Source organism: Melanotaenia boesemani, chromosome 3, assembly GCF_017639745.1.
Source record: "Melanotaenia boesemani isolate fMelBoe1 chromosome 3, fMelBoe1.pri, whole genome shotgun sequence".
In the NCBI taxonomy this organism is placed as follows: Eukaryota; Metazoa; Chordata; class Actinopteri; order Atheriniformes; family Melanotaeniidae; genus Melanotaenia; species Melanotaenia boesemani.
Genome location: NC_055684.1, coordinates 7,895,024 through 7,918,388, shown reverse-complemented (window position 1 = coordinate 7,918,388; position 23,365 = coordinate 7,895,024). Strand labels below are relative to the sequence as shown.

Genomic DNA, 23,365 nt, shown 5'->3' with positions numbered 1-23,365 from the left:
TCATCACATCAGTCAGTATTTAAGTTAAATCATTTTGGTTGTTTAACTTATTATTGACGAAGTCTATTTCTTCTGCCTCCTGTCTTAAATGACACCAAAAATAAATGAAGTATATCTTCACAACTACAAGGGCTGTATGTATAATCCAGGTCTCAAAACAAATCTGAGATGTGAGGTTACTACAAAAGTGTTAGAATCAAGAAATGTGTTACTGTGTCAGAGTTTTTTTTAGAGCTGGAATAAAACTTTTCAGCACAAACGAGCAGAAGTAAAAATCACTGATTTTTAATTTTGGCTGCTAGCTCCCAGAGTTTTTGTCCTACAGTGATGAGGCAGACTTTGAAATCAGCAAAGTCTCTGCTTTCATATGAAACCTTGTTTTTGTCTTTCCTGTCCTCTCCATCCCCAGCCAGTCAGGGTAGATGCTCGTCCTTCCTGAATGTGGTTATGATGGATTTTTTTTATTCTTGGTTTTCTTCTCCTGTGGACCTCCTTTGGTTCTTCTCCTATCATTGGAGGATGAAACACTTTACTCCGCAGCAACAGGTGGCGCCAAACCTAAAAAAAAAAAAGAAGAAAAAAAAAAAAAGTAATGACGTTAACCGGAAACCAGCGGCTTTCACTTCCGAGTTCCGTCAACACACGTGTGGAGTGGGATAGCTACAGAATCTGTTTAGAATAATTTTTTTGCCGATCCAGTCTGCGTCCACAGTCCAGGAAACATGTTGGAGCAGTTCGGGATGATCGGGACAATCCGGGACGAGGACCAGAGTCCGGAAGAACCCGACACTGAGTCCGAGCAGGAGGTGAGTCTGTCAAAGCTGGATCGGACCGGGAGAGCTGGACCCGAGCTGGGCTGCTTCACCGCCAGTTGGTCCGGAACTTCTGGAAATAAATTTTGAGAAGCGAGCTGGCTGGTGGAGTAGTAGATCTTACCCAGCTGGGAAAAACAACAACAGCCAGGAACCCAGACATAACCGCGTTTGATAGATTGATTGTTCTCACTAAGTATCAAAGATAAGAAATAGTCTGCAGGAACCAATCAGAGATCATTAATTTTTCTCCTCGGGTTCTTTAACATCCAGCTCTACATTAGGACAGAATATAAACATGTTCAGCTGGATTCATGGTCTCCGGTAACCTGATGGACAGCAGGGTTTCCGTGGTAATGTAATGCTCTTCAGAGCAGCTACTACCAGCAGAAATGAACAACTGGACAGCTGTCGTAGAAAGTCTAGAAGTTTCTCTTGATCATATCTAGGAACCGGAGATGCTGCTGGGACTTTTTTGTTTGTTTGTTTGTTTTCCTGTAATGCTGTAGTTAGTTGTCCAGCAGAGGGCTTTGGAGACATGGATCCAGGAACCTGAAGACCCTCTCCACTCTATGAAGTCCAGTGGAGGGTAACGGGTGTCTGGCCCATTATAGTATGAGTTCCTTGGTTTTGGAAGGATTCGGGTTCAGATTTTTCTTCATGCCTCCAGTCCGTGGACTTCTCTACTGTAAGAGCTTTTGGTTATTTAAAGCCACATGCCAAGAAGAAAGAACACAAACTGCTGGATGTCAACCATTCTCTTTTGTTTCTGTGTCACATTCTGCTTTGTTATAATTCAAGAAAGTTGTGTCGCGCCACCATGACATCACATGATTATGTAGCTGACGCATCTATTGCTATCCAGCTTATACTCCACCTACCAAGTAAAGTACGGTTGGCTGTGGAAACCCAACAGAGATCAGAGTTTACTGAGTTTACATAGTTTACCAGTTGTTTACCCTTTTTTTTACCAGCTGTTGTGTGTCTGCAGGACAAACCCATTGTTCTGAACAGGAAGAAGAAGTTTGGGAGCCACGGGTCGAGAGACTTTAACTGTGACTTTGAGTTTGGAGAAAGAGACGGGCTGAACGTGGATGAAGATTGGACCATGAGCGACGTCCTGAAACAGCTGAAGAAGAAGGTAGAATGCAGCAGAACCTGTAGTAGAACGTTGTACTTAGTTTTCAGCAGTCTGACGTCATGTTCTGTCTGTAGAGAACCATCACAACTCTGGACCAGAAAATAGAGAAAATCCGGAAGAAAAGGAAAGCTGAGGTGAGTCCGCAGAGCCCGTTCTACTTCCTGTCCTATGAGGTTCTACTTCCTGTCCTGTCAGGTCCCAATTCAAGTGAGTTTTACTTTAACCCACAGGAGAAATCATCTCAGAGTGTTGCTGCTGAAGGTTCATCAGGGAATACTGAGGAGGAGGAGGATGAAGACGTAAAAGCTGAGCCTGCTGATCACAGTGATGAAGATGACGAGGACGAGGAGGAGTTTGGCTCAAGTGACGAAGAGGTTCTGACCAAATCAGGTGGATATATTGGTTCTTTTTAAATAATAATATAATAATAATAATAATATAATATAATACAAAATAGTTTTCTTTGAGTTATTCAGATCATCTAATCTCCAGGAAAGATTTGGGAAACTTTCAGGAAAAAATAACATACATTTTTGTTTTTCTTGATTTTAAAAGAAGTTCTTGAAATGTTCTGCCAGTGTTATTGTTCTTGGAGCATGTGGAGCGTCTGGAAGTTTTGGTTCTGACTTCAGGATTTGACTTTTCTTGTTTGCTTTCTGTTTCCTATCAGACACCCTGAGAGAGAAGGAACGCCATGGCAGGAAAAGGAAGGCTGAAGAGGAGGTGAGGAAGAGGAACAGCTGGTGTCAGAGTTCATGTGTCATGTTACCGTGGTAACGGCGTTTGTTTGTGTTCAGGCTCAGCAGACGTTCTGTGAAGATGCGTCTCAGTACGATGATCAGCTGACCTTTGAAAACATGAACCTGTCCAGACCCATCCTGAAGGTAAAACTCTGAAATGAACGGACTTCAGGTTCTCGCCCAACACAGAACCAACTGGCTCAAATCAGGCCGGGCCCAGGAACCAGCGCCACCTCGGCACTGATTCCCATCTGAACTAGTACCTGAACTCCTTTCTTCCTGCAGGCCGTCACAGCTTTGGGCTTCAAGCAGCCGACCCCGATCCAGAAGGCCTGCGTTCCAGTCGGTCTGCTGGGCAAAGACCTGTGCGCCTGTGCTGCTACTGGGACAGGTACCATCAGCATTCTGGGACGGGTTTGTGGTGCCGGGATAGGTTTATTTACCGAATGATTTCCCTCCTCAGGGAAGACTGCAGCCTTCATGTTACCCGTGTTGGAACGTTTGGTTTATAAACCTAGGACATCCCAGGTGACTCGGGTCTTGGTTCTGGTTCCCACCAGAGAGCTGGGGATCCAGGTTCACTCTGTGGCCCGTCAGCTGGCTCAGTTCACCTCCATCACCACCTGCCTGGCTGTTGGTATGAATGTTTATTTTGTTTACTGTTTGTAATTAGAGTTCAGGTGGTGTACTGCACTCAGGTCTTGATGTGGACCTCAGCTAACTTGTTGTGGTGTCATGTCTTTAGGTGGTTTAGACCTGAAGTCTCAGGAGGCGGCGTTGAGGGCGGGCCCAGATGTTCTGATAGCTACACCGGGCCGACTGATCGATCACCTACACAACACACCGAGCTTTGAGCTGACCCACATCGAGATCCTGATCCTGGACGAGGCTGACAGGTAAAACTTCACACCTGAGCAGGAGAACATGTCTCCATCAGCGGACTTACCTAAGCGGTTCTTTCAGGATGCTGGACGAGTACTTTGAAGAGCAGATGAAGGAGATCATCAGGTTGTGTTCCTACAACAGGCAGACGATGCTGTTCTCTGCCACCATGTCAGAGGAGGTATGTTCCTACATCCGAGTCATGTGACGGGCTCTTTGTATCCACCTGTGGGTGGATATTTATCGCGCTCTTTCCCCCAAACAGCTGTACTCATCAGCAGAAAAATCTTCCATTCATCAGTCTAGAAAATCTGTTCACATATTCACAAAAAGGCGGCTGAAGTTATATTTCCAGGCTGAGTAAACAGAACCTAACGTTACCTCCACCTCAGCTAGATTACACACACACCTTTATCTGTGGAAGGCCCTGTTAAGCCCCTCCCATCAGGCTCAAAAATCCAGTTTCCACAACAAAAATCAACTTTCTCAAAGACAAGATCAGCAGTGCCGTTCAAAATTAATCCAGAAATCACATGAATTTTCTGGATGTTTCATGATAAACGCGTCCACAATACAAGCAAAACAAATGTTTGAAGCATGAAAATGCACCAGACAAGTCACATGATCATGACATCATTTCTGCATACCAGCTGATTAGAAGTTACTTTGGTTTTGAAAAAGAAGCACAGGAGACCAGTGAGCCACAAGTAAACCTGAGTCATGTGACCTGTATCCAGGTAAAGGATCTGGCCGCTGTGTCCCTGAAGCAGCCGGTCAGGATCTTTGTGAACAGCAACACCGACGTGGCTCCGTACCTGCGGCAGGAATTTGTCAGAATCCGACCTCACAGAGAAGGAGACCGAGAGGCTGTGGTGGCAGGTAGGTTCTGCTAACGGTCCTGCTGTGGTCCTGTTCCAGTCCTGGTCTGGTCCTGCTACCATGGTTCCCCTGCAGCCACTGACTGCTCCATGTGTTCCCAGCTTTGCTGACTCGGACCTTCCAGGATCACGTGATGTTGTTCACCCAGACGAGGAAACAGGCTCACAGACTGCACATCCTGCTGGGACTGATGGGCCTGAAGGTCGGAGAGCTGCACGGAGAACTGAGCCAGAACCAGAGACTGGAGAACCTCAGGTTCTTGTTCTTTATTCTTAATTTATTTGTTCTTGTGTTCTTTGTGTCCCTTAATTTTTCTCATCATGTCTTCTCATCATCCAGGCGTTTCAAAGATGAGCAGATTGACGTGTTGGTGGCGACGGATGTGGCGGCTCGAGGTCTAGACATCGATGGAGTGAAAACGGTGAGAAGCTGATTTTACTAAACAGGTTGTCTCGGCCCGCCGGCACGCCGTGGTTCTACTGACACGTTCCGGACAAACCGAACTTTCATGTAGATGCTCAGTTTGTAGAAGTGATAATTCTGTGACCGCGTGTTTTTTTAATAGTAAAATCCTGGCTGTCAAGTCTTATTTGTGATAAAGAAACCAAAAACATTTTATAGTTGGTTCTTCTTCAGATAAATATTTATGTTTATTTTTACAATCACGTCTAATTTGACATTTTATTTTGTTTTCTTATCTGTTCACAATAAACTGATCAAATCAGCTGCAGAGAACTTTCAGTTTCCAAGGAGAAGGTCTTCCGTGTGTCTGAACTGAAAGTCTGTCCTCCTGTCCCAGGTCATCAACTTCACCATGCCTTCAACGGTCAAACATTACGTCCATCGAGTGGGTCGGACCGCCAGAGCCGGCCGGTCAGGACGTTCTCTGTCTTTGGTCGGAGAGTCTGAGAGGAAGATGCTGAAAGAAGTCGTGAAGTCTGCGAAGAACAGCGTCAAGGCTCGCGTCCTTCCAGCAGGTATGCTCGCCTGCAGTGATCAGAGGAGCGTGAGCTCACCTGCTGCAGTAACCTACATGTAAGCTGAACTCTGTGCAGAGGTCATCCTGAAGTTCAGAGATCTCATTTCTAAACTGGAGAAAGATGTGGAAGCTGTGATAAAGCTGGAGAGAGAAGAAAAAGAACTGGCTGCATCTGAGGCAAAGGTAAGATGTATGCCTGGTTGCCCGTACGCCTGGTTGCCCGTACGCCTGGCCGGCTGGCATCCGGTACGCCTGGCTGCCTGTATGCCTGGTCGCTTGTACGCCTGGTCGGAAGTGTGGAATTTACTATCTTGTACTTATACTTAGAAATGTTCTTCTGTGTATGAACAGCTGCAACCAGACGTACGCACTGATTCTAGTGGTGAAACAGGGAAACTGCATCATTTTTCAGGTGTTGCTGTGATCTCAGCACCTGTAATCTTTATTTAGTTGAAAAAATAATTATTCAGTGAGAAATCTTTTAGACAAAAACTAAAAGGATGTGTAGCTTATTTGGTTTCAAAACTTACCAAACACACCTGTGACAGACAGACGGTAACATCAGGTGATTTCTGCGGGACTTCTAAGGGGGCGTGTTGTTTCTATGTATGATTAAATGAGGGCCTTCGTGAATGCACATGAGCAGGTAATTTAGGACAGTGGTTACTAACCTATGTTCCTTGAGGACTCCCATCATGCACACGCATGAAACCATGCTTGGATTAATGCTTTCATTAGTGAGATTCTCACCATAAATGACGTCTGTAATCAGTTCTGTCCTTCGAAATAGCAATATCTTTCTTTCTTTCTTTCGTTCGTTTGTTTGTTCGTTCGTTCTTTCTTTCGTTCTTTCTTTTCTTTTCTTAAATAGGGACAAATCATGTGCTCTGTTGTGTTTCTTTGTTATGTTTTATTAATTAAACGTTGCAGTAAAAATCAGGATGGACATAAATTGCTCCACCTGCGTGTTTGATAAATCCGGATTTTACTCTTCGTAAAATTTAGGACAGTTTCTACAAAAAATTGAGAAATTAAGGCCCTGGTCACATGTGCACATGGCCACATGTCTGACTTAAGTCACCTGTTTATCAAAGTTAGTCTGATTTTAAATTGTTGGAGGTTTAACCAAAACCAGAACCCTGAGCAAAAAGTAGAGCTTTCAGTAGAAACAGTAGGATCTCAGTTGGAGCTCAGATTCAGTTTTTCTTTCAAACTGAAGTCAGACTTCTGATCAAGATGGCGACTTTGAGTCTGTGCTGAAATCAATGGTGTGTGTGTGTGTGTGTGTGTGTGTGTGTGTGTGTGTGTAGTTGAGCGTGGCTCAGAAGCGTCTTGATGACTCCACCTCCTGTCAATCCCAGAGAGTTTGGTTTCAGACTCAACAAGAACGAAAACAAAGTCGCAGTGAGTAGAACTACTCAGTTCACAATGTTTTACTCTGTAGTACTGTGTGTAGTACTGTTTAGTACTGTGTGTAGTACTGTTTAGTACTGTGTGAAGTACTGTGTAGTGACTGTGTTGATGTTTCAGTGGCGAAGGCTCTGCAGGACTTTGATGTCGCTCTGAGAGGAAAGAAGAAGAGAGAAAAATTCCTGAAAGAAGGAAAGAAGAAACAACAGCTGACGGTAACGGCACCTGTCAATCACTCACCACTGTACCTGGGGTGAACTGAGCATGCTCAATGTGATGTTTCTGCTCGTGATGTCACAGTCTGAGGAGCGTGCTCAATTCGAGATCTTGAAGGCTCAAATGTTTGCTGAACGGGCGGCCAAGAGAGAGAGACGACCAAAGAGGGCGAGAGCGATGGCCGAGGAAGAGACTACAGGTAGCACATACACACACATACACACACACGCACGCACACACACACACACACACACACACTGCAGACTCGTCTTCTAAACAAACTGTCTCTGTGCAGCAGCCACTCAGAAACCAGGACGAGGAAAAAGGAAGTCAACGTTTGATCAGGAGCTGACGAACACAAGCAGGAAGACTCTGAAACAGTACAGAGCAGGGTGAGACTGAACATCTGGACTTCTGTCTGGACGTCTGACAGTCTGGACATTCAGATGTCTGGATGTCTGGACGTCCAGATGTCTGGAAGTCTGGATGTCTCTCCGTCTAGATGTCTGAATATCTGGATGACTGAATGTGGGGATATGTGGATGTCTGAACGTTTGGATGTCTGGACGTCAGAGCGTCCTAATATCTAGACATCTGAATGTCCTGACTTAACGTCTGGACTTTAGTGTGTCCCAGTACACCGGTCTCACCTCCTGTCTTCGTTTTTACAGACCATCCTTTGAAGACAGGAAACGACTTGGACTGGACAGGAAGCGGTCGGGCAGCTCCAGGTCAGTCTCATCCCGTGTGTCTCCTGCATTTCGGGATCAGAAGTGTCCAGTGTTCTGGTCCTCTTGGGTCAGAGCCTGGATGGGAAACGTCAGGGGCAGCATTTCTTTTCATATATTTGTCATTTTTAAAATGATAGACAAATGTGTTCAAATCAGCTGATCCTGCAAAGTTTTTCAGTTTTGATTTGATTACTTTTGTGTTTTTTGGGGCCTATAAAGTGTTGATAAAGCAGGTTAAAGTAAAAAGTAATTTTCAAATCATCTAGACCAATTGTTGAAAAAGATACAAACTTGACCTGGATATGGTGAACACTCTCTGTAGTTCAGACCTCTGCTCAGAGTTAAAGATGGCCGACCCTCTGCTCCTTTCCACAGGTTCAAGAAGAAGAAGTGAGGTGGACGGAGGACGACTTCTCCACATGTTCGCTTTGTCTTCATTCTGTATGTTTGTCTTTGTTTCTGTTCTTCCACACATTTTAAATAAAGTTGAATTGTGTAGATGGTGTTTCTGGTTTGTGAAGACGCTCCTGCTCAGCTGAAAAATTTTAACCATGTCAACACAAAACTTGTTAATCTTCTACTTTTTAAAATGAAAAGACAAAACGAATCACAGGCACAGAGGCTGTGTATAGAAGGGGATCAAGGCATGGAGGATTTATTAATACTGAGATGTTTTCAGTGGATTTGTAATCAGTAATCATATTACTTTTCTCACGGTTAAATCTGCGAGGTAATTCCCTTACATCCAGGGCTGGACGCCTCCCTAGTGAGATGTTCCAGGCATGTCCCACTGGGAGAAGGCTCTGGGGAACAACCTGGACATGCTGGTGGGACTACGTCTCTTAACTGGCCTGGGAATGCCTCAGGATTCCCCCAGATGAGGGGGAACGCTGGGCTTCCCTGCTTAAGCTGCTGCCCCTACGACCTGACTCCAGATAAGTGGTAGAAAATGGATGGATGTATGATCAGCACCGGACATGAAGTCCAGAACCAGTCACACCAGCAATCCCAGCAGTGAAACTGTCTTTTAACACATATTTATTAAAACCTTTAGAGATGGATCCGATGTGTTCAGACTGACCTGGAGTCTGCATGCTCATGATACAGACAAGTACAGTCTGTATTTAAGTCCTTCAGGTCAAGAAATGCCAGGTTCACGTCATGCAGCTGTTTGGGGAGGATTAGTCACATCCATTAGCCTGGAGTTGAACAAACCTTCCTAGTCCCATTCCAGTTCCCTACCTTCTTGGGAATGCTGTCTGCGAACAAACATAATGAAAACTACTGAAAACGAACAGCTGATATCCTGACTTCACGTGGTGGTGGATATAAAGTCAGAGTGCAGATACAGTATATAGACGTCTGCACCCCCACCCTGACCCCCAGCCCCTCCAGCTCTTTAAATAAACTTGCCCAGTCTGTGAAGTGCAGCTGCTGGTCAGCTTCTGTTCGACCTAAATAACTCTTTGATATTTTTAGAAAGAACTGCTGAGAGACTCTGTTTTATTCTAAGTCTGCTTCAATGTGTTTAAATAATCACATTTCTTGGGCCAAAATTCAGTCAGATCTTTAGGTGGGTCAAAAAAACTTTGTGTAGTTTTTGTTTAAACTTTTATTTTCATTCAGGGTTTCTTCTTCCTAACCTTCAGTAAGACTTCCAGCAGATTAAAGACCAAGTGTAGATGGACCTTAATATACACCATGCTGGTAGCCATATTATATAGACCTGAACTCGTCTCCTCTTTCCGGCTCTCTCATTGGCTGATGTTTCTTCACCCGGCTCTTCCACCCTCTTCCACCCTTACTGAGTGGTGCCTTTTCATTTCTGTAACACGTCAGCTGTCTTTGTCCCTCATCTTCATCTTTTTTTTAATAACTTCACTTTGTTTTAGACGTCCTGAACACTGGTTCTGAGAATCATTTTGTTGTCCCTCATGGCTGAAAAAGGTCGCACGTTGAAAAGAAAAGACAGAAAATCTGAGGAAGTCACTGAAGGCTTGAAGGAAACGAAGGAAACGAAGGAGGAAGGAGATCAAACTGGGAATAATGGGCAAGCTGCATCCTCCACCAACGATGCTGCGGCTGACGGTCAGAATGGAGAGTTTGAGGTTGAGCCCATGGAACTTCCTCCATTTGAAATCATCACAGGGTAGGTCCACATCAAATAGTACTCAGTCATTACCAAGTACCAGTCCACATCACCAGGTGCTCGGCCCATATCACTGAGTTTATGGACCAGAATTAATCAGAATCCCACAGCATATTTTCTCTATTTCCAGTCTCTATCCATTTAATCCCAGCATATGCTGAAAAAATAACTTGTTAGGTGAATGTAAGAAATTTATTTCCACATAAAAGCATTATTTTAGTGAGAAAAAACGTTGTCTGAACTAAATGTAAATATTCTGGGTCAGCATGATGTTTTGGGGTTACTGTTCTATTACTGTTAAAGGTAAAAATAACTTATTAACCAGGACCTGACTTGGTTTTATTGTGCCATTTCAACTTGTCTGATAGAAGGATGAGCTACTTTATTTATTAAGGTGGTTACAACTACTTTTTAAAATGGTACAATAACATGAATTAAATGTGCTCATCTACCAAAACAAAGTTTATTCATTAGAAATGCAGTTTAATTATATGTTTAACCTACTGGTGCTAACTGGCGTAGCTCGTTTCAGTGCCCTGGTTCCTCAGCTCATGATGCAGACTTGTTTGACCAGGTGACGAACATCTAAGACAGCGTGACTTTCATGGTATGAGGTTGGCGGTATGGGTGTTGCCAAAGGACCCAGACGAGAAGATCGTATGCCCTGAACTCTAGTCTTCTAAATGGGAGTTCAACGCCTTGTCAAATGAGCCATCTCACACACTCAAAAAGCTTTAAGAAATTTTTAGGGTAAATGTGAAACGTTCATGCTACAGTGATGTTATGTCCTGATTGAAGGACATTTAATCAGGTGTTGTCTTGGTCTGATGACGTAAAAATGTGAACAAGAAGTTCTAAACACAGCAGAATTAAAACTAGGATCCAACAGAGAAGTAAAGGCCTAAACTACATTTTACAGAATACATTACTCTAATTTTACAATTTTTTTCTCAGGTGTTTCACAGCATTTTGTGGCGCTCCAGCTGCCAGAATATGACAGTTTCTTTCCTCCTTTTTGTTCTGTTTTTTCAAACCTGATGCCAGATGGAGGTAAACATATGATTTAACAACATTTCTGATTGAATTAACTTAACTTTGTTTTGTTGGATCAGCACAATTTATTCATGTTATTGTCCTAATTGTAAGTACACTATTAAATTAAGTAGATCATCCTCTTATTATACAAGTTTAAATGGAACAACAAAATCAGGTCAGATTCTGGTTAATATATTTACCCTTACAGATCTAGTTAGACTGAACCATGGTAATAACACATCAAGCTGACCCAGAATATTTACATTTAGTTCAGTCAGCAACATTCTTTCTCACTAAATTAAAGCATTTGATGTGGAAATTATTTCCATAATTTTATTACATTTCATTAACAAGTTTTTTTCTTCTTTTAGCACGCTATGCTAAAACAACATGATTTAAAACTTTAATGACAAAACATGATTTTATTTACATAAAATAAATGCATGCATGTTAGGTTAATTGGTTATTCTAAATTCTCCCTAGGAGTGAGTGTGTGTGTGAATGGTTGTTTGTCCATATCTGTGTTGGCCCTGCGACAGACGGGTGACCTGTCCAGGGTGTACCTGCCTCTCACCTGGTAAAATGCTGGGACAGGCTCCAGCTTACCCGCGACCCGTCATGGACTAAGCGGTTAAGATAATGAACGAATGATTTTATTTAATAGAAACTACATTTTGGAGTGATCTAACAGACACCCTATTTGCTTCTACTGAGTTTATTATAGTTGTCCTTCGATCGCTTCTTGACTTTTAATTAAGGATTAACTATTTAAACTTAAAGCAGTTTGTTTGGTTTCAACAGGTTTGTGATTGTTCTTCTGATAAGTTTGATGCTTTTAAAAAGAGAAATGAAATCAGAATATCTGTTGTCACTGTAAGTGCAACAAAATCACACAAAAACTCTCATGAAGGCTGCCTTTTTAAGTTAAAGTTAAATTAGAGAGTTACAGTAAGCAGTAAGTTTTTTTAAACTTGTCCTGTCCAGCATCGTACCGACAGAATGAAGGTTTGGCTGCTGTGTTGTGCCGAAGCTTGCAGTTGCTTTATGGATATAGGGCCCCTCTTGATACTTTAGTATTATTCTTTATTTTTAAATTAGTCTGTTGTTGAATTTACATAATACTGGACCTGACAAATATGTTAGACCTGCCCATTAAAACTCTGCTAGATGGCCAGCGCCTCCAAGCGCTATCAATTATATCATCAACAATGTCTCAGGAAAGGCAATGTGTAATGCTGTGGAGTGAACTGGGATGGATGGCTTATCCTTAAGCTGATCAGTGGAGGTTTTCCAGACGTTTATATCCTGTCCAGGAGGTTTATAACACAGCTGCTAAATGTAGGGTTTATTCAGAGACCCTACATGATAAAGCCACAATGAGTGATCCATGATAACACCATTATTTATAACATTTTCATAATAAACAGAAGGTCGCTATCAGGCTAGCCTGTTTTTCTGAAAAGATAAAAAATTGTGGTTGTCTAATTTTAATTTAATTTCATTTAATTTCATTTCTTAAGATCCCCATTATCTACTGAAACATCAGTAACTATTCTTCCTAGGGTCTCCTCTATATTTCATTACAAATTTAGTTATTTACATAATTTTATACACCACGCACGCACACCCACATACACAAAACATGCAAACAGAACATAAAAAAATTAAAAAATACAACAGCTCAAAAACAAAACAAGAAAAACCCACCATTTATAGTTATTCACAGAACAAGAGCTCTTTTAAACTAATCACTGGACCTACTTAAGTATTATCTATGCTCTTTCATAATCATGTCTGTTGTGTAAACAAAAAAAGCCACTGTGCATCAAGAACATTTTCTTGGCTTTATTCTATGCATAGAGCAAAATTATGGAAAAAATTGTGTATGATCAAATACAAGAGTATTTTGAGTGGACTGGGTTAAACACAATATATCAACATGCTTATAAGATGAATCATTCCACAACTACAGCACTCACTCAGATAACTGACTACAGGAGACTGATGAGAAGAATCTGGTAGGATCAGTATTATTGGACTTAAGTGTAGCCTTTGATGTTTTAGATCATAGTATTTTATTAAATAAGTTAGTTTGTTATGGATTTGAACCATCTGCTGTTAAATGGATTGAAAGCTATCTTAGTAATCATGAGTACACAGCTTATTTTAATGGTGGCTATTCTGAGGTGGAAAAGATCAGTTGTGGGGCTCCCCATGGTAGTTGTTTAGATCCACTCTTATTTGGGGGACACCTCAGTTCAAATAGTGGTCACCCAACTTTACAAAGTGCCTGCTGTCCCTCAGATAGATTCTCACCCTCTGTAAAACTATGCCCTTGATTCCACATTGTTCCAGTTAAGTAATAAAATTTTTTAATCAAATAAATAATTCCAAATATATGTTGTATCTGATCAAGAAGAACATGTTATTTCCTCTAATTAATCAGTTCATGCCAGTGTTGTAGATCTACGTTTTTATAAAACATGTTGACACCCTTACAAAAAACAAAACAAAACAAACAAACAAACAAAAAAAAAAAACGTGTTTCACCTGTGGTTCTGCACAGGTGAAACACGTGTTTCATCTGTGTGGAATACATGTGAAATGCATATTTTGGATGATAAGTGGATGATAATGTAAATTCCACTTCCATACTCTGGTATAAATCTAATATAAATAAAAGATTTTGGTTTTTTGCCTCTTGTGAAAACTATGTTCTTGTCTTTTTGTTTTGTCCACAGAGACCGGATAGATCCATTTGTCTTTAAGTTCCAGTTTAAGAATGTAGAATATTCTTCAGGCAGAAACAAGACCTTCCTGTGTTATCTGGTGGATAAAGGGGACACACCTGACGGACTGCTGAGAGGTTATCTGGAAGACGAGCATGCTGGCACTCATGCTGAGGAGGCCTTCTTCACACACTGTCTGCCGCACATCGATCCTGCACTCAAGTACACAGTCACCTGGTACAATTCTGTCTTTATATCATGTAGTGGAGATGTTAGTGAAATATCTTTAGTCAAAATACTTAGGAAACAGTACAACAGCCTTCTTTTAAACATCGAACTAACTGCTCTGTTTTTTTTTCTTTAGTCTTATCTGATACTGTTCGACAGCTTTGAGCTACCATAAATACCTAAATGAAATAGACTCTTTTACCATTCGTGATGACCACTGATTTTCTTTCCGATTCAATACTACCAAGTAAAATTCAAGCAGTGTCGACAATACTGATACGATATTTTGTACAAAAACTATACTGCCTATACTGAGGGGATAGGAAGTGGTAGTAACATTTTTATAGGATACTTTGTGACTCAAACTGAAATTGCCAGTAAAATACATAAATAAATATATAAATGCCACAATAATTGTGTGTTTGTCAACACCTACATATTAAAATATTCAGTTAACCATCAGTCTAAACAAATGAGAATGATTAATGTTACTATCGATTCTATCTACTAAATATTTTTCAGCCATGTTTTTATTTTTTAAAAGACTTAAAATATTTTAATGACACGCGGCCTCTGCAAGCATCCTTACCCACTAAATCTAAGCCTGTTGAATTAATGTAAGCTGACTTCAGGGACTCATAGATATTTAATGTAGCAATGATTTAGCTCATAACTAAATTTAATATTGTACATAACAGCAAAACTTAAGAATGAAGGGGACTCCTGTTGTTTAAACATCAACACAAAACCTTAAACAAAGCAAATAGATGAAAATCATTTCCCCAAATTACAGCATCAGTGTTACACAATCCACATTTTCTCCCTCTATACCTGAACAGTGGCCAGTTCCTGATAGTACCTGTTTGTACCTGTCTGCAGCAATCTAAGAGTGACGTCTGTCTCGTCCTTGCAGCACATGTTCCTCGCCTCCTCTTCCTCTTTATAATTCATTATATACTGTGTTATGATAAACTCAAATGTTTAAGGAGGTTTGCAGGGTTGCTGCAACCCATGCACGCCATACAATGCCGTTGCTGTTCAGCTCCACGCGTGATGCTATGGACTGAGTGACGTGCTGTGCCGCTACGCTGGACCTTATTTCACATATGACTATGGAAGGCGGGAGAAGAAGTAGTTCCTACCAACTGGGTATAATTTAGACCAGATCCTGATATTATAGTTACTTTCCAATGTATTCTAGTTTGTGATATGCTACACATTTACCCCACATTACCTAAATATCGATGTTGTAACATAAAAAGCTGGCATTGGAGGTATCCATATTGAAGTATCGGTAGTATCGCTAGTTACCATTAAAAAACTTCACCACTAACAAATACCAAACAGGTGGAAAAATACTCTGACACTCTGTAATGTAGGAGCTCATGCTGCCTCCTGCACAGGGGCTCTTGTGATGAGGAGGTTAAATCAGACGCTGGTTGATGCTGACAGACTAACTTTTATCTCTGATGTGCACAAATCATCTTCTTCTTCTCATTCTGTCATTTTCTCCTCAGGTACATGTCCTCCAGTCCCTGCTCTGCTTGTGCTTCCAAGATAGCTGAAATATTAAAGTCCAGAAAAAACGTGAAGTTGAGCATCTTTGCTGCTCGGCTCTTTGAGTGGGAGGAAGCAGAAATCCAGGCTGGGCTGAAAATCCTGCACAGTGCTGGCTGCAAGCTGAGGGCGATGAAGCCTCTAGACTTCTCCTACACCTGGGACACATTTGTGGAGGCTGAGGACCAACCTTTGAACCTGTGGGAGGACTGCAAAGACAATTATGAGTATTACCATGAAAAGCTGGCAGAGATCCTGCAGTAAACACAGTAAGTGATCCATTTATTAACCCTTAAAACTCCACTAGATCACTTATATTGTAAACTCTGTCGGGCTAATTGGGATGGATAGCTTAATCTTTAGGTGATCTATGGAAGTTTTCCAGGCATCCCGTCCAGGAGTTGGTTTTGTGAGGATAGTAGGTAAATAGTAGCTTAAATAACTAAATAGAAAAAAAAACAAAACAAAAACAAAAACAGGTGGAGGGAAAGTGTAATATGTAAATAATTTCTGTTGTGTGTTTGTTTCAAACCCAATATTTTTTCTCCTGAAAGACTTGAGAGAATGATGTGCAGATGAGAAGAGGCTTAGGGCTTCATTTACAGTATAAAGCTGGCGTAGAAACAAAAACTGGCGTACGCCAAATATAGTCAACTTTTGGGATTTATGAAAACCAAACTTGGCGGGAAAATGTTCCTACCCCCACGGCAACTCTGACCCAGGTGTACGCACAGAATCTAGCTAAACAGGAAACGGTGACGCCAACGGTACAAAATAAAATCAAGATAATGTGAAATGTGAGACATTTCTGCACAATTAACCATTACCTTTCACATCACATGTTAGAAATTAAAGCTGTTTGCAGAAATGGATAAAGACACACATTCCATATTAATTCTACTAATAGCACACACTCAGGGAACAAAACAGAAGAAAACAACAACAGGATTTTCAGGGAAAAAGGAGATGATATTAATAAGAACCTCAACCACTAATATCTGTCATTGTGAAACAAAACTTAATGTTATAAAATCTATCCAGCTAAATAAGGTGGACAGTCTGCTGCCAGCCTGTAGCAGTCAGTGTGAAAAGTAGCTTTGGTCCTGAAGCAGACTGGAGGTCCAGAAGTGATGCAACGCTAATGTAACACACAAGAGGTGGATTTCCTTTTATTTTTTATTCTTACACAATGCTTTTTTTAAATTGTTGTCCTAATTTCTGTCAAGACGGTCTTTATTTCCCGCAACTCCTTGTCCACGTGATTAATAGCGGTGATTGTGTTCCTCTGCACCGCCCACCCAGCTGGAGCACCGCCCACCCAGCTGGAGCACCCAGCAACTAGAAAGAAATATTATTTAACTTAAACTGCTACCAATCTCAGATGTATCTGTACATATTTCATTTATAAATTAAAACAAATGACTAAATTACCGGCATCATTACTGTCATTTAGCAGATGCTTTTCTCCAAAGCAAAAGATTCGAACTCCAATTGTGTGTGTCTTCCTTCTGAAGCTATGTTGACAGCGTCTGCCACCTGCTGCCACTATTCTGCCTTTCTGACACCAGTAATGCCTACACTGTGTCCACCAATTAAACATTTTGATGTTTGTCAACATGGTCCATCAGGATCTCTGTCTCACACCTAGAAAAAATTCATTTCTTCCCTTCTTTTCCCTCCCAAGCCATCATGCTAATGATGTGATGAATATGTATTACAGGCGTTAACCTGACCATTTATAGCCACCATATGGGAAGGCGTTGCCTCACGTGCGCCCGCTTTAGAGTTGATTCTGATTTATGAACAGAAACAGGCGTAGGACGTGGGTGTGTATGCTTTGATAAATCTGAAAGTAGAAGCATTTCGTTTTTGTGCCGCAGACCCACCTGTAGTTTGCTTTGCTACACACAGTTTGATAAATGAGGCCCCTGGTCACTGTTGATCTGTGTGTTTTTCTACCAAGTACTGTTAGTAAAAAATTCTGTTTTGTTGTTGTGGTTTACCTTTATGCTTCTATATCTATTGATACATTAATTTTACATAGTTTTAGCTTCATAATCTGACAGCTGAGACTGTCCTGAAACAATAATGCATAGATGTTGAACCGTAACCCAAACAAACATCAAACACTTTTATTTCTTTATTCAGTCAGGTTCAAGAGTCAAGTGTGAGAAGTTAAAACCATTAGAAATGAGGGTTTTCCTTGCTACCAAAGTTCCAGCTTCATCTCCATATTCAATCAGACTTGAGATTAATCTCTGAATATTACTTTCATTTTCACATTTAGTTTTTTACAGAGGGGATTTAAGATATCTCAATTATTCACTTCATAATTTAGAAAATACTGTCGATAACCAGAAAAACCTAAAGTTTTCCCATTGGTTTTAGGATGAAATGCTCTGTAAATCGGGCTGTGAATGAGATATCAGAAAGCCCTTCTGTAAAAACTTGAGATACTGGAAGGTTTGGTGTGTCTAGGTGTTGGTAAAGTGGTGGTTTTTGACCTAAAGGATGAGAAAAATCAAATTTTTAGATAACAGCCTAGAAAACGCATCGAAGTTAATAAATGTTTAACACAGCATGTGTAGGAGCTTCATCTGAACACAAACTCAGTAACACTGTCACACGTTCATACATGTACTACTGGCAGACCTCCTCAGAAAATCACCTGGATGTCTGGATTGGAAAATTCAACACTGTTTTCATGGAAAATTCTATTTGCAGACATCTGATCCTGTCACATTTATCTCAGGAAAGCATGTGAACTTTAACACCTACGAAGAACATTCATGATGAATCCTCACATGTGGACCAGTTTTATACGTTAGAACTTGACCACGTGGGTTCCACTTGTATTCATATAGGTTTCAAACGAGAAATTACATTAATTTCATGCTTTTAGTGTCAAAATGCTCCAAAATCACACTTTTTCTGAGGGTAAAACAAGTATTCCAGATGCACAAAATCACATGGAGTCAAGTAAAAATCCGTGTTTTTCTGGTGGGGCTGGTAGAACCACATGCACACCTGCACAGTCCTGATTGGTTTGTGCTGGAAAACGTCCCATGATCCACTCCTGTACTCTTCTCTCTTCATCTTACTACCTGTTACTAACGTCAAGCATCTCTCCATCCTCCAGCTGTCCATCACATCGACCAGTCGCGGCCGCCGTCTGCCTCCCTGACCGGCTCTGCTGCTGATTTCTTCTTGAAGAATGATGTTTGCTCCACACTTTTATTAAATGCAAAGTAAGAAAATTGGTAATTATTTTTTTGTTGTAACAGTAAAAATCTTATATCCAAACCAATAAATGACACTGAACAAGAGTTAGTGTCAGACATTGACAGAGAAAGAGGCAAACCCACATTTCCATTATAAATGTGGCTCCATTTAAAAGGAAAAAAAAAAAAAAAAAAAAAAACAGACTTTCCAACAATCTAGGATTAATTGTTTCAGCAAAGATGTTACGACACAGTACAGGGGTATGACGGGCGTAACAAAAAAGTGAGAACTGTGGACAGATGTAACACCGGAAGTTAACAGATTTTTTTGTGTCAAGTGGAAATGAGGAACCATTCAAAAAACAACGGTGGTGAATCACGTGTTGGGGTAGCGAAGCCGCATAAATAAAAAACTCAATATAATAGCCATTTTCTAAATTCAATAAAAAAAAAAAAAGCCAGTAAAAAGCAAAACAGAATAATCAAAAAGGTGAGCAAAAACCTGGCCAGCTATTCTATTTATTAACAAAAGGTGAACCAGCTCCAATATCTACAATTTAACCAAAAATACTATACACAACTACAAACCTCAACTAGCCCGACACATTCTACTTTTACCAATAAACTAACAAATAACTAAAGGAGAAGCCAAAAGGGCTTTAAGTCTTACAAAAAAAAAAAACAGAAAACAAGACTATCAGTCAGTAAAAACCAAAATCTAAACTCAAAGCCAAACAGTTTTAACACTGTCAGAAGAAAATATTAATCCTACTAGTCAAACACCACCAAATCCAACAATTCACACGCCAAGCGCAGACTGTCTGTGCAGACAGTCTCCAAAGAATCCACAGCTGCAGGTTTATAGTTCTCCAGAGTATGGCTGCCGCGTTGATGATTGGCCAGGCAATTAACCAATCAGCTGGTGAGAGGCAAGGGTGTGGTGGATGGAGCCAATCCTCAGCAGGCAGGAAGCAAGGTGTGTTGAGCATAGCCAGTCTCTGGTGGGTGATGCCACACAGGCATTTACATGCAAAATCAGACAGTAATTAGGCACAAAGACAGGCAGCTGTAACAAAAGAAAAAAAACCCACCAAACACAAATTCACTAACTTTTTCTGCTCAGTTGAATTTTTTTGTACCTTTAAATGTGAATTGGGTTCAACACAAAGAAGCTTTTTTTTTTTTTTTTACCACTGTTGTCTGTAAAAACAGTTTTTTTTGTTGATGATGTTTCTGGTGAATCACTCCCACATTAAACATGTGACACTGTGGTCTGTTGTTGTTGTTTACACAATGCATAAATAAAATAACTCTTTTTAGTCTTTCATGGCCATTTTCTTTTCTGACTGATGATGATTTTATTTGTCCAAGTCTCATCTCCATCCTGCTCCAGACCTTCAGTCTAAGTTTAATATTTTAGAAACTTCTTAATCAGAGTTTCTTTCGAAATGGAGAAAAGACCGAAAACACAATTGTCCTCATATAAAACTATCCATCCCACCATGAAACCTCTAATTACTCTGAGTCAAACAAACACATCATAGGTTTACTAGATACCGTGTACAAGAAAATAATGTAAAGTAATTAGGTTTCCTTTTAAAGGTGAAATGTTAAAGAGAGAACATATCAGTGATGGAGATGGTTGTCTTAATGTCCTCTCTGTAAAACTCTGAGTTTTCAATAAAAGGTACTTTTCCTAACTTGTGTTACTATCGTCTGTCATTTATATAAATAAATAAATTAAAGGGGGCTGTTTGGTCACATTGGTTTAGGAAACATAAGATTATGGTGTAGTTTAAAGTTAATCTATAACGACAAAAACTCTTGCCTCTATGTGTATTTGTAAACGGAAAAGTAGGAGGAAAGGGGTGCTTGTGCAACGGCGATAGTGATTGTGTTACTGATTTTATACACTTGCATTAAAATTATGAATTATGAGATAAATGCATTTGATAGATGTTTTAGTAGAAAGCTTTGGAGAAGACCTGCTCACAAGGAGCTGCTCACATGTGGCTGTCATATTCAAATACCATTTTGTGAGTCTGAGAAGATTAGGGTGCACTGTTGTGCATGTTGTCCAGTGTGTGTCTTAGGGCTGGTAGGGTTCGGCCAAATAACGCTTCACCTCCACAGGGGCATCTGTCGTTGCACTCTTGCTCTTGGTTGCACCTAAAACAAACACATAATTAGGTATTAATAAGCATATTTCCTGAGAAAATGATGCAGATGGTAATTAGAGGCTAATAGATACAAACTTGGCTGTTTAAAAGGCAGATCCAGACACTTGTGCTGTTAGTGGCTAATAATATTAAACATAATCTTACCAGTTCTGAAGTATCTGAATTTTCATGGGTTAAGTCTGCAGAAACATTACAATGTGTGTGAGAGAGTAGAATTAGGTGTGTGTATAAATACAATTTGACTAGATGTGATTTATCCAACTAACTTGTCCTACTTGTCCTAAAACTGTTCATATTAATGACGTGGTGTTTATACTAAACCAAAAAACACTTTTACTGATTTCTGACTCCTGAAGATTTTATTGTCAGTCAAGTTTTAAACTAGGTTTTATATTTGTAATGTTGTCTGAAAACCACTAGAGGGGGCAAGAGTCATGGATTTAAAATGACTTTGCGTGACTATTTTCTTTATTTCTGCAAGTTCCTCAGCTATACATGATATATGATCTATGAAAAAAAGGCTTCCTTATTAATGTGATTTAATTTGAACTTAATAAGTGTTGCTCTTGTAAAAATATGTTTAAATAAAGTTTGAGTGACCTCAACATTAACTGAAGTGATAAATCTAATGAATGTGCTAAATTATAATTATTTTTATTGAATTAAATTTTTTTTGTGTTATTTCGAGATTTTGAAGGCCATGAATTCTGTGTGCTTAACCAATATTACATTATTATTACAGTCATAGATTGAAAATAAGTGAATTCTTGTAGGAGAAGATTTTTATTCTGTATATGAAATAAAAACTATTATATTTCACAAGTTTGGCCTTTCTTTGTGTTTACATTTTATTTTAATTAAAACTATGAAAATGCTGCGTTCTTGCTTCTTTAAATGTCTCACAACAACAATCTGACATGTTATCTGCTGATATAATTGAAGTTTGATGTGGGTGTATGAAGAAGAAACATGGGCCACAGAAAACCCCACCACCCCCTCACTCCTTACCCCGTCCTTGGTCCTGCCTCTAATTGTCGTGATCAGATTTGCGACAGGCTGACTCGGAGTGGCGGCTTGACAAACGCAATCATCCGGACAGCCCAGGGTTGAGTGGCTGGTGGTTGGCAGCTGCTCTGGCTCCTCAGCTGGGGCCCCAATGTTGCAGACCCTCAGGGGGTCATCTAGCCAGCGGCCACCACTGACTGACTGGACCAGTCTGGACTGATTCAGGCTTAGTGGTGGGGTGCTAGTTAAGTGAAGGAGCAGGACAGGGAGGGAATGGGTGGTGGAGTGAGGTCAAGGGCAGGATTTAAGGAAAGCAGGGGTGGGGGAGGTATTAAAGATGTGTGTTCAATTGTGGGTGTGGGGATCAGGGAATGAGAGGGTGATGATGAAGTTGCAGTGTCGGGCATTATCTAAAAGGGTTTTGAAGAGCACGATCTGGAGCCCTTCCAAATGACTAGCCTGGCATTATGTATTCTAATGGCTGAGGCCCCAGGGTGTTGGGACCAGAGTTGCCACTGTTGTCAGTTACCAGACCAAGATTCATTCTACCAGCTACCAACAATGACCCCTCTTACAGCAGCCTGGCTTTCCCTCAACCCTCCTCCGTCCCCGCTGGTGTGGCATGAGTCTGGAGCTGTAAGATTATGCAACCCCGTTTGGCCATTGAAAGCCTACTGAGAGCCTTGGCAGATAATTGGCTGAGCCCAAAGCTGTGCAAATGGTTAAGTGTTGACTTCAATTGATTGGATAATGGGTAATTGCATGCTGCATTTCATTCAGTGATATGCTGTGGGTCTAGCAGGGGCAAGTGAAGGTGAAAGAATGAATAAAGGAGGGAAAATATTTTGGCAAGCCACATTTGTGCAGCCTGATATTTAAACTTTGAGAATGTTGCATTTGGATTGTAAGTCTGCAGGGTTCACAAATTTGTGCCAACTAGTGATGTAGTTTAAATTGTAAATGACTTGATTTAAACAAGTAACAATGTTTTTTGAAGTTGCTTTAATTTAGGATTGATATATATATATATTTGCATCTTTTGTATGAATGCAGTGCTATTTTGATATTTAAATAAGTATTGAACCAATTTTTGTCACTGGCAGATGTCAAAGTATTGACTCCAGAGTATTGATATGCACACAAATCTTCTGAAACATCTCCATCTGACCCAAAATGCTGCAGCAAGGTTTTTGATGAGAATTATCGACAGAGATCATATTTTTCCTGTTTTATTTTTGCTTCATTGACTCTCGGTTAAATCCAAAATATTATTTAAAATTCTTCTCCCTAGTGACCAAGCTTCATTGTATATTAAAGTTCTTAGAGAACCTGAATCAGAGCTTCATTCTCAGACTGAAGGTTTAGTTGTGGTTCCTATAGGTTATAAAAGTAGAACAGGAGGCAGAACCTTCAGTTATCAGACCCACTCTGTGGAACCAGCTCCCAGTTTAACTTCTGGAAGTAGACACCC

At 40.5% G+C, this 23,365-nt stretch overlaps 2 protein-coding genes across 3 annotated transcripts; both read left to right on the top strand.

Annotated features, from left to right (window-relative positions):
* The first annotated feature begins 609 nt into the window (after positions 1-609).
* ddx27 (DEAD (Asp-Glu-Ala-Asp) box polypeptide 27) lies at positions 610-8,289 on the top strand. Of its 2 annotated transcripts, none has more exons than XM_041981305.1 (21): positions 610-806; positions 1,804-1,953; positions 2,028-2,087; positions 2,184-2,343; positions 2,624-2,676; positions 2,751-2,837; positions 2,979-3,084; positions 3,157-3,330; positions 3,439-3,589; positions 3,657-3,756; positions 4,313-4,454; positions 4,556-4,709; positions 4,794-4,875; positions 5,254-5,431; positions 5,510-5,616; positions 6,744-6,837; positions 6,964-7,058; positions 7,144-7,258; positions 7,358-7,451; positions 7,731-7,790; positions 8,166-8,289. In XM_041981305.1, exons 1-21 carry the CDS (start codon positions 723-725, stop codon positions 8,182-8,184), a joined length of 2,265 nt encoding a protein of 754 aa, XP_041837239.1. In that variant the 5' UTR covers positions 610-722; the 3' UTR covers positions 8,185-8,289. The 2 variants fall into 2 exon arrangements, with proteins under 2 accessions (XP_041837239.1, XP_041837238.1); XM_041981304.1 differs by having other exon boundaries at positions 7,355-7,451.
* A 1,332-nt stretch (positions 8,290-9,621) lies between these two features.
* Positions 9,622-19,406, top strand: LOC121636857 (C->U-editing enzyme APOBEC-2-like). The gene is made up of 4 exons (XM_041980691.1): positions 9,622-9,939; positions 13,716-13,940; positions 15,449-15,757; positions 18,628-19,406. Exons 1-3 carry the CDS (start codon positions 9,725-9,727, stop codon positions 15,750-15,752), a joined length of 744 nt encoding a protein of 247 aa, XP_041836625.1. The 5' UTR covers positions 9,622-9,724; the 3' UTR covers positions 15,753-15,757; positions 18,628-19,406.
* The last annotated feature ends 3,959 nt before the right edge of the window (positions 19,407-23,365 follow it).